The sequence below is a fragment of the Squalius cephalus genome (assembly GCF_949319135.1).
Source record: "Squalius cephalus genome assembly, chromosome: 18".
NCBI classification, from domain to species: Eukaryota; Metazoa; Chordata; class Actinopteri; order Cypriniformes; family Leuciscidae; genus Squalius; species Squalius cephalus.
Window position 1 is genome coordinate 12061473 of NC_137139.1, and position 12434 is coordinate 12073906.

The following is a 12434-nucleotide window of genomic DNA, read 5'->3' on the forward strand; positions in this document are numbered from 1 at the left end:
AGATAGATAGATAGATAGATAGACAGACAGACAGACAGACAGACAGACAGACAGACAGACAGACAGACGATAGATAGATAGATAGATAGATAGATAGATAGATAGATAGATAGATAGATAGATAGACAGACAGACAGATGTTAGATAGACAGATATACAGACTAGATAGATAGATAGATAGATAGACAGATAGACAGACAGACAGATGTTAGATAGATAGATAGATAGATAGATAGATAGATAGATAGATAGATAGACAGACAGACAGACATACAGACAGATAGATAAATAGATAGATAGACAGACAGACAGACAGACAGACAGACAGATGTTAGATAGACAGACAGATAGACAGACTAGATAGATAGATAGATAGACAGACAGACAGACAGACAGATAGACAGACAGACAGATGTTAGATAGATAGATAGATAGATAGACAGACAGACAGACAGACAGACAGACAGACAGACAGACAGACGTTAGATCGATAGATAGATAGATAGATAGATAGATAGATAGATAGATAGATAGATAGATAGATAGATAGATAGATAGATAGACGTTAGATAGATAGATAGATAGATAGACAGACAGACAGACAGACAGACAGACAGACGTTAGATAGATAGATAGATAGATAGATAGATAGATAGATAGATAGATAGATAGATAGATAGATAGATAGACAGACGTTAGATAGATAGATAGATAGATAGATAGATAGATAGATAGATAGATAGACAGACAGATGTTAGATATATATATATAGATAGATAGATAGATAGATAGAAAGATAGACAGACAGACAGATGTTAGATATATATATATATAGATAGATAGATAGATAGATAGATAGACAGACAGACAGACAGACAGACAGACAGACAGACAGACAGACGTTAGATAGATAGATAGATAGATAGACAGATGTTAGATAGATAGATAGATAGATAGATAGACAGACAGACAGACGTTAGATAGATAGATAGATAGATAGATAGATAGATAGATAGATAGATAGATAGATAGATAGATAGATAGATAGACAGACAGATGTTAGATAGATAGATAGACAGACAGACAGACAGACAGACAGACAGACAGACAGACAGATGTTATATAGATAGATAGATAGATTTAGATTTAAAAATAATTTTTAAAAATACTAATAATAACATTGTTAAATGTAATCTTTAGCAAATCTTTGTGATATTTTAGTAATCTTTAGAGTTAATGCATTACATCAAAAGAGCTTCATGAAACCAGTTGATTTTTCTTTTTTCCATTGTGCGTTTAATGCCACCTTGCGGGGGTCCGTTTGCCATTTACAATAAAGCGAGAGACACAGTGGGGAACACAGCGTTTATGCAGCTGGACCTGAAAGAGACCATCTGGATGCTGTACTGTACGTGTTGGAAAATAAACCCATTTATCCCAAAAGAAACACGAAGCACGTCATGATGTCACTTTAATGAAAGGCAGCCATGTTTAGTCTTTCATTCAGTCAGTGTGTGTTGACACGTAGCCAGCACGTCAACACTCGCGCATATGTCTGCCATTCATGCGGCGTCCAATGCGGTCCAGCTTTCAAACGCACAGAAGAGGATGAATGACAGACTGATGAAATTTAAGCAATTGCACCCAGTGAACTGCGAAACTCGATCTGCTTTATTCAGAAAACACACTTTAGATGTTTTCTCCCCAAATTACACCGTTTCAGTGAAGCTGTCATGTCAGCTACTACAAGCAATCCGTTTTCTAGAGTGGCCTACCAAAAAATGTAAAAGCTTGTTCTGTTTTAGAGCGATATTTTATTCTAATAGCTGGTTTTTACTTGCAGTGTGACATCGTGTTATTCTTGCTGCTGTAGGTTATGATTATGAATTAGAATTGAATTAGGTGTCATCCCAACAGTTTGCAGAACACGATAGAAAACATGATTCCCCCTAATAATTTGCCATCATGCCAAAGCAAAACATCTTTACAATAAACTTCATATTTGCATCACTTCCTGTCTTTTATGAAAGAGTTCATCGATACAAAATGCAGCAACTGCGCCAGATTCGAATCGATTCATGATGAGTTTGAGACTGATCCGTGAGTCTTTTTGAGTGATTTATTAAAAGAATCAGCGTATTAACACTTGTTTGACACATTTGTCTATCTAAAACTTTTGCATATGCCATGATTGGACAGAGAGAATAAAAGAATGAACGTTGTCAGATGAACCAGATGCAAGCAGAACTGCGAAAACTGGCTGAATGCTTTAGTGAAGTGGTTTGTCCCAGAGACAGTGGAGCACAAAAGTAGTCATTAGTCTTTCAGCGAGCGTGCAGACGTTACGGAGCGGCAAGCCAAACGTCTGTGTCAGCGCTATCTGTCTCTCCCTGTGGACAGACGCTGTGATTGGACGGACCGAAGGCACGAGATGGCACTGGAAACATGATTATACCCACATGTTGCAACATAGAGAATTAGTTCCAGCTTTTATTCAGTGTTGTCTTTATGATTTACCATCCACTGGGATTGGATCTCACATATTCCATATTTGAAAAATACAGTTACATAATTGGGAACCAATATCCCTGTCATGCGAGATGTGTATGAAATACAGCCTCATATACTGGGAGAGAAATGAGCCGATCAATCTTATTTATGGGATCTCGTTCCTCAGACTTCACTCCGCCTGATCAATCCCATTGCTGCAGCACGAGCTGATCTCATGGATTTTATAGGCTGCGGTAAAAGAGACCCGTATTTAAGCACACATCACTGTTTTAGACCGAATCGTTTAAGTGGATGGATCACTTGTGAAGCGTGCAACTGCTCTCCTGCATTCAACGAGTCACTGTTTTGAATCTTGTTTGTGAACTTGTTCATGCCTCATTCATGAATGAGGATCTGCTGATGCTCTGAATGCACGTAGTTAATTCGGTTCTTCATACGAGTCTCGATTACAAGGTGATAAAGGAGATTGAAGAATTGTGACAGTATAGGATGCAGAGGATGATGAAGATACATAATTAACAAGAACAAAAGGTGGTATTGAACTCTTTTTGTTGCTGTTGTTGTTTTTTTACTGAATCATTTGGAGCACTTATGACACCTACTGGTGTGAAGATGCATAACTTGCATAAAGGGTAAGTGAACGAATCAGTCAATACATCTGAATGAGTATTCTCAGTGAATCAATAAAAAAGACACGACTTTAATGTATACTTTTACAAATTCAATATACAAAAGTACATATACAAAATAATACATTTAGCTTGCACGTTACATGAATTTTTCTGAACTTATTAATTTGTCCACAAGGTGGCAACACTGGTCCCGTCTTTTCCCTGTGTTTGAATAATGCTTTGTCTACTATATAGTAAGCAAAAAACAGTGTGTAAAAGAGTAGTATCCAAATTCAACTGATGCCATAGGTCACATGACAATGACAAATACAAAGTTCTGTCAAGAAACTAGATGGCGTAAACTGAGAGGTCCTGAACTCAAACTGCTTGCAATCACATTATTCCCTATAGGGCACAGCTGATTGGTTCCTGTTGTATCAGTAGCCAATGAGCTTGCGTGTTCAACTTGGTCAGCATTTGCAGTTGCAGTGAGCTTTCAAAAACCCTCCACCTTCCCCAGCTCCACCTGTATAGATTAGGGGTGCACCAAAATATCGATATGGCGATATCTCGCGATATTTACTCCCGCGATCGATTCTCGATGCGCTCTTGCCAAGTATCGATCTTAAAAGCCGTTAGGGTGGGCGCACACGGTGCGAGTTCGGACACTCGGGAGGTCGTGACTCGTGAGATATTGCACACGTTGCGAGTCAGTTTAACTGATAATCGCGTCAAAGCAGCTGGTACACGGCACGACTGTCCTGCATGAATTTTATCCTGCGCCGGCAGCAATCACGTGGGCTTTCGCGCTAAACACAGAGACCGTCATGTTGCATGCATGCAGGCAAAGCTTCAGATAGAAAAATGACATAAATGTGTGTGCAAATTATTTGTTGAAAAGCAGAGAATAGTAGCCATTCCTTTCAACATAAAAACCGATTCCACTCGATTTCTCCCGAGTGAAAAAAATCATCTGCGAGCAAAACAAAAATAGTGTCTGTGACTGTTTTGTTGCAACTGATAAGACAACAGTTGTTTTTGTTATTGTGTTTCATCCAAAAATATAAATGGAGATTCATTTTCCTAATGAAAAAAAAAATATATATATTTCTTAAAACATGATATATTGTGAGTTATAACTGATAATATATCGATTATCGCAGTATCGCCATATCGTGATATTATCGGTATCGTGAACAATGTATCGTATCGTATCGTGAAGTACCCAGTGATTCCCAGCCCTAGTATAGATCTTCTGTGGATAATTCATGTATGCTATATTGTACAGCAGCAGCACGTCTTACTTGCTCACAGCCGTGTATGTATTGGCAGTAGCAAGTACCATAGTAAGTTATTCGCAAAGTAAGTTCTTATTCGAATGTTGTCCCGTCTTAGTATTGCGTTAACTGATACTTTAGAGTAGTGCTTTAGAGTAGTAATAGCTCACCTCTACTCAACAAACCATGTGAGTATGAGGAGGGTTATTTTTATTTGATTTTTTTTACAATCCCGAACCCTAATTATGAGTAATAGTATAATGAATTGTGCATTAGCAAACACCGCTAATAACAGTCAAATTCTGGGTGTCAGGGAAATAGATCTTAATTATGCCATATTGGACTGACACGTTGTTATTCTAAGACACAATCTTGTATAATAAGACCATGTTCAACGCAAAGTATATATTTTGTTGTACAAGCCAGCCGTTACAGTGATGTAGTATCAGGAAGACAAATTACATCTATATCCATTCCTCCTCTGTCAGTTTGATTGCTTAATGGCCAGACTCTTTCGCTTAGCTATTTTTCCCTCCCTGTCCAATTTTTCCAGTTTCCATTGACTTTCTCTCTTTTTCTGTTTCTGACTCACTTTTACTGTTTACTTCCAGTCTAAACAAACGTGTAAAAAATTTGTCTTGCCCCCCCTTGTATCCTTTGATACAATCATGCTAGAAGTTAATCCAGTCATAGCCTGCTAATGGCCTACATTATTCCAGCTCAACATATTTCTTTTCACATCTAATCTTCATCTCAAGTTAATGTCAGCTGTATTTACTTGTGTTGGCCGTCGTCCTGGGTGGCAGTGGTGTGAGTTACAGCGCCTCGTGACATGCGGTATTTCACCGTTACACTATTTTTATTTGTTGTGCGGTCTGCTAATTGAGCCGTTTAAATGTTTAACCTACTCTCGCAAGTTTTTTCGCATACCGTGGATTGCGTTGTTGTAGTAAAGCCAATTTTCAAGTTTGCGAACAGTCTGTTTGGTGTGTTTTCCCAGTCGTCCAGAGATCGAGTCACGATTGGCCCTGTTTTTGCCGCATATTTATAAATATCTCTGAGAGGATCCAGATGGCCATCAGGGTGGGCTTTGCAAATTCACCCATTTCATGTTGTCAGGACAGTAACAGTTGTGCCGTACCCGCTCCCTTTGTTTCCTAAATAGCTCTGTGACTTCAAGGGTCCTCTGTTAAAGTTAACGTCTTAAATATTCAAGCAGCCTGGCATGTTACAGTTGAGTGAATTGAAGTCAGCAGCATAAGCAGTGTGATGGATTGTATCCATGTACTGCATTATTCTAATGAAGCAGCTTGTGTGTGTGTGTGTGTGTGTGTGTGTGTGTGTGTGTGTGTGTGTACTTGTACAACTATCTTTGTGAGGACCAGTTTGAGTTTTACACCATTGGAGTGAGGACAGAGAGAGTAAAGTGAGGACATTTTGGCCGGTCCTCACTTTCTGAGAGCACTTTAAAGGCCTGTTTGAGGGTCAAGACTTGGTTTTAAAAGGTTATAATTAGGTTAAGGGTAGGTTTAGGGTAAGGGTTCGGGTTAGGCACTTAGTTGTGATGGGTAAGGTTAGGGTAAGAGGCTAGAGATTGCATTGTGTCAATGAATGTCCTCATAAAGATAGATGTACAAGAAAGTGTGTGTGCACGTGTGTGTGTTGCACATACATTGTGGTGTTAAATTAAGTTTTCCTAGTTTTCCTAAGTCTTTCCTAGTACACTTTGCACCATCTCCTCAGCGCCAAAGATGTAATTTAGTGAACTAGATTATTTCACTCAATTAATTATCTGAATAAAATGTGAGTGGTGCAAATCTCATGAGATCTCTTCTCTCTTGGTCTGATGTTTGTAATTACTCTTCTTGATTATGTCTTCTCATGTCTGATTGTGTTGATTTGTGTTTGCCTGCAGTTCCAAAGAATGATCAGCGAGTCGTGGATAAAGCCAAAATGGCGGTGAAAACATCCGGATTACAGCGCTCCAGTTCGGATGCAGGGAAAGATCGCGGTGAACACCGGAAACCTCCCTCCGGTCTTGTCCGTCCCTCTGCCGGCACCACAAACTCCTTTGGTTACAAGAAAACTGTTCCAACTACCGGCACTGCCACTGTCCTAACAACTAGTGGAGATTCTGCAATTGGGAACAAAACTCCTAAAACCTCTGGTATCCCAGTGAAACCCTCTGCTGGTGGTGGAGTTGGAGGACGAAAGACCAGCCTTGATGTAACGATCTGTGATCAAGGCTTCATGGCTCCGAACGCACGGAACAACATCCAGTATCGGAGTCTCCCAAGACCCGCCAAGTCCAGCACCTTGAGTCTGACGGGAGGACGGCCGGGCGCTCGCCCCGTCAGCAGCAACATGGACGCCGGTCTGCAGGGTCTAAAAACTGTCCCCACCCCGTCCAGACTGAAGGAACCAGGCAGTGGGAAGAGCTCCCATCGGGCCAGTACAGGAGGGTACGGTCCAGTCAACCAGACGGACCGTGAGAAGGAGAAGGCAAAAGCCAAGGCGGTGGCGTCTGACTCTGAGTGTTGCGGAGGGGGATCGCTGAAGAACGGCTCATTGACACCAACACAGAGTGCGCTGGAGCCTCCTTCCAAACTACTGGGACTTCGGCAACCATCCAGCCTGGGGAAATATTCAGAGCTGCCCTCTCCCAACTCCCAGAGGTGAGAAAACCCTCCTTCACGTAGCTTAAACCTCACATCCGCTCTTATTGGCCAGGGTTTGCACTCGTTCTTTCAATGATGGAAAAACAACTTGACAATGACTACTTGAAATTTAGCAAAATGACAATTCATCAACGATGCCACTTTACAATAAGGTTACAATAAGTATTAACTGACATGAACTAACAGTGATCAATACATTTGTTACAGTATTTATTAATCTTTGTTAATGTTAGTTAATACAAATACAGCTGTTCAGTGTTTGTTCATGATAGTTCCAAGTGCGTTAACTAATGTTAACAAATAAATAAATGTTGAAATAAATATTAACTAAGATTAATAAATGCTGTAGAAGTATTGTTCATTCTAGTTCATGTAAACTAATGTAGTTAATTAATGTTAACTAATGAACCTTATTGTAAAGTGTTTCCGTTAAAACATTTATAAGGTATTGAATCTGGTATAATGTGTGAGGGTGTGAAATTTTGAGTTTTACAGTAGGAGAATCACTTGGACCTTTTGACTTGCTAACACAAAAAAGTTAGCAAACAGTCAATACATTTATATATTAAAATTACATTCTCAAATACTGACATTTATTGGTTAAAAATGAATTGTTATCATTGTTAATTAAAATTTAAAATTAAATCATTTTGTGAATTGAAATGAGCCTAACATAAAATATAAGGATTAGATTATTAGATTATAAAAATTTATTAGACTTTAAAAAAAAAAAAATAAATAAATAAATAAATTAAATTAAATCAAATTAAATTAAATAAAACATAAAGGTTACCTTGAAAACTAACTGAAATAATTTTTGGTTGAAGAACAAAAAATGTAAATAATTAAAACTAAATATAGAAATATATATTTAAAAAATGACAGCATATACATTTTTAAAAAAGTAAGCTAAAACTAAAATGAAAACTGAAATTATAGAAATAAAGGCTAATTCAAAACATGAATAAATACTGAGATAGTGTATAAATTATATTAAAATAACCTAATGCCAGATAATGATATAAAATTGATTAATTATTTATATTAATTAATTAATTCTTCAATTTTTATTTACAATAAAAAATTAAAATGTATCTAAAATGTAACTTTAATCTTTTAAAGATTTTTTTTTCATTAAGATTTCATTAAGAATCACCTATTTATATGTTGTTTGTTTTTTTAATTATTTTATTTTCGTCACTAACTCACATTTGTCATGTCAGTTATTTTAGTGTGTGTCTCATTTTTAATGAATCTCTATATAATGGGATCCACAGGCCATCCAGTGCCAGATCTCTGCCTAAACCTGCTCACCTGGACAAAGTCAACTCCAACAGCCTGGACTGTGGGATTATCAATGTGGAGGACCAGCTTCCCCCCAAAGTGCCGCCCTTCTCCAAATTACAGGATCTTTCAGGAATCAGCAGCTCAAGCTGTCTGACCCCCAGCCCGGCTCCCATCCTCAACGTCAACTCCTCTGAATGTTTCTCCAGCGCCACCGTGGGCCGAGGGGGCAGTGCTGGTGGCTCTCCCTCGCTCTACCCCCGTCTCTCCGGGCTGCACCGTAGCATGGAGTCCTTGTCTCTACAGATGAGCGTATCTCCAGCAGGGGGCAGCGTGACGGAGCCCAGGCCCAGACATGAGGACAGAGGGACGCTTGGTGGCTGGTCACCTGGAAGCAGGGTCTCACTTACTCTCACGACTGACAGGTGAGGCCGTGTCCAGTGATTCCTGCACCTCCTGTCTGTGATCACATGAGCTATGCTAATGTAACTCCTAAATGCTGACAAAATTAGCTTTTAGCATCTATACGCATTTAAATTTGGCAATCTTTCGCTTTACAGTTAAATAGCCCTTAAATATCTAGAATGAAAATCCCTCTCCCCGCCAAAGCTTGATAAATAAACATGGACTAAAAACTATAATATAATATAATATAATATAATATAATATAATATAATATAATATAATATAATATAATATAATATAATATAATATAATATAATAAATTCAAAATAATCTTCATCTTGTTTCTATTTTTTGTTTCTTATTTAGTTCACAAAACATATGCATATGCATGTATGTATATATATATAATGTATAAAATAATTACATTTATATATTATATTATATTATATTATATTATATTATATTATATTATATTATATTATATTTAATTACTTTATTTTAGATGGAAATTTTAAACATCAAGGAATTGGAAATTAATTGAATTTCCTAATTTAAAAAAAAAATAGGAAAATGTCTCTCTTTAATAACTATAAAAATGTATAAAGGTATTATAATCGGCCATTTAAAACTAAAATAAGAATTAATAATCATCAGTTATATTATATTATATTATATTATATTATATTATATTATATTATATTATATTATATTATATTATATTATATTATATTATTCAGTTCATAATTTTGTTTTAAAACAAACAAGAATACTTTTATGAGTTTATCTACATCACATTTAAAAAATAAATAAATAAATAAATAAACCACAAGGTTCACGCAGCTCTCTGCCACCCGTGGCCTCTCTGTTTTTGTGTGGTCTCCTTTATTAAAACCCACTGCAAAATTGTTTTAATGCTTGCTTAGTCAGATTAAAAACTGGACAATAGCTCACGACCTTAATGTGGCTGATTATTTTTATTGGGCTGCCACAGAGCTGAAGGGCTAATGGGGGTCATGTGTCTGAGGCAGGAAGTCTATCATCTGTTTAATTTGCAGTGACTCTAATACTGTTTCTATTCAGCAACTCATCTCTCTCCATTACAGCTCTTATCCATTGCTCTCTTTATCCATTTCTTCACTATGGAGTTATTAATGAAGACTCTGCTCTATCTGTTCCTCTAAACTGTGTGTACGGATAGAGCAGAGCAGTTTGTGGTCAAAAACAATATTTCGACATGTTCTTAGGAAAATAGTACTTCAGTAGTAGTACCACAATGGTATAGCATTCTATGGGTGGTTGCAACCCCATTTATATGGTGTTTTAGCAGTTGTTAGCAGATTGCAATTTGATTACTAGGCCATTGCTAGGGTGTGTTAGCATGTTGCTATAAAGTTGCTGGGCTGTTGCTGTGGTGTAGTAAGTTTAATGATATTTCTCCACCTGTTTTGTTGACTGCCATGCAAAAATCATATGTCAGATCACTTCTAAAAGTAACAGCTCATCTCTCCTCAATGACCCTGTTTACACCTGGTATTAAGATGCGTTTTGGTGGATCGGATCACAAGTAGACGAGGGAGACACATTCCCGTTTACACCTGGTGTTTTAATCCGTCTCTTTTGTCCACTTTCGACCACTTCTGTCCTGATTTCTTCGAGGGGAGGGTCTATGGGAGGGGAAATGTATATTTTTTCAGATCTTTCGATATAATGGACATAATAAGCTTGCGCAGTTTACATATGAACACGACCGGAGACACCGGAAAAACACACAGAGAGCTGCAGTTTTAGTTTCTGCTCTGACAGCCGCAAGAGCAGCCGAACGTTGTGTGTTAGAAATCAGGAATGGTGAGAGAACATTGTGCTTGGTATGTTTTTCATCTTCAAACCAAACTTGGAGACAAAGTTTAAATCCCGTCTGGCTAGCGCTCTTCTCATAATGCTGCTCATTATGTCAGTAGACGGAGAGTAAACGGTCTTTTGTGGCTGTTTAAACACATTCGACCACATGAGCGTTTACACTTTGAAAGCAATCCGGTCGAATGCGTTTTCAACTACCTCTGGAAAAGGTGAAAAGTGGACAAGCTCAAAATGTTTTAGACCCGTTTTAGTTTTTAGCATCACCCACTTGTGATCTGACCGACCAAAACACATCTTAATACCAGATGTAAACAGGGACAATAAGTCACATGATTTGGGATTCATAGGTTTAGCACAACCGGTACAGGGCAACTTACACACTGAAGTTTAAAGGGGTGGTTCAGGATTTTCGACATCGGACCTCATTTTCAAGTGAGCCTGGTTGTTATTCATCAGTGGAGACAGTTTTCAAAAAAATTCATCCAGTCCTTACTTTTGGATAGTTCACCTATGCTAGGCTAGCGCGAGTCAACGGTGCACGTTAGCCTGCCATTAAAAACAGTTTTACCCACTCCACAGTACACCAAAAGCAAATAAATTATAACGCCAGACTATCGATGTAAATGTCTATTGAGAGAATAATGTTAGAAATCAAAGTACTCTTGTATCTCAGTTATCTGCGGCAGGTAATACACTTGTGTGATTGTTATGTGCACCGGCTCTCTCGGTTTCCAAGGTAACCAAATATAACTCCGCCGCTGCTGTAGACTGCTTATAAATACAGGGAACAAATGATAACTAATGCAATGTGATGAAAGGGTAGTTTGATTTCTAACATTATTCTCTCAATAGACATTTACATCGATAGTCTGGCGTTATAATTTATTTGCTTTTGGTGTACTGTGGAGTGGGTAAAACTGTTTTTAATGGCAGGCTAACGTGCACCGTTGACTCGCGCTAGCCTAGCATAGGTGAACTATCCAAAAGTAAGGACTGGATGATTTTTTTTGAAAACTGTCTCCACTGATGAATAACAACCAGGCTCACTTGAAAATGAGGTCTGATGTCGAAAATCCTGAACCACCCCTTTAATACTTAGAGTTAAGTAATCTTCCAACACAGAGCCACATCACAGCATTTACATTCATACAGCACATTTGTACTCCGATAACATGCACCCAAAATTCAAAGCAGAACAATTGCTTATTATGTTAACACTCAGATTTTATCTCTGCTAATTATCCCCCTGCCTGAACTACTAATTGCTCATTTTGCCTTACAAATTTCTGTGATCTATTTTTGGAGTGTGATCTCTTCATTTCCATGCATAAGCGTCCTGTCATTTGAATAATGCTCTTTTTCTCGATGTTTTTCTTTCTTTCAGCCCACAACGGGACAGAAATACGCTCCCAAAGAAAGGCTTAAGGTACCGTTCATTTAACTTTACCTCCGCCATCCTCATTACGGCGCCCCTCTTAATGGGACAAACGGTTTGATCCAATGCAGTAAATCCATGAAACTAATGTCACACCCCCATTTCCCATCAGCCAGCACATCTCCTTGCAGGCTGAGGAGGACAACAAAGAGAGACGCCACTCACACACCATCATGAGCTTGACGGAGACGAACAGTCCGCCACAGTTCCCTTCACCCATACTGCCAGGAAAGATGCCACTGACAAGCATCAGTAAGTGTCTGCACACTTCCACAGCATTAACCCTCATCCTTCCTTCGTGTCCTGTAACAAATCCTTCCCTGGTGGGTCAAAATGACCCGAAAAAATGTGTACAAAAAATTCCGGGTCAAAATGA

General features: G+C 38.2%; 1 protein-coding gene across 1 annotated transcript in view; it reads left to right on the forward strand.

The window, feature by feature from the left end:
- Positions 1 to 12434, forward strand: part of nav1a (neuron navigator 1a) — a 138830-nt gene that overhangs the window by 99900 nt on the left and 26496 nt on the right. Inside the window, 4 exon segments of the mRNA XM_079848548.1 lie at positions 6315 to 7074; positions 8355 to 8786; positions 12008 to 12049; positions 12171 to 12310. Coding sequence (XP_079704674.1) covers positions 6315 to 7074; positions 8355 to 8786; positions 12008 to 12049; positions 12171 to 12310 — 1374 coding nt within the window.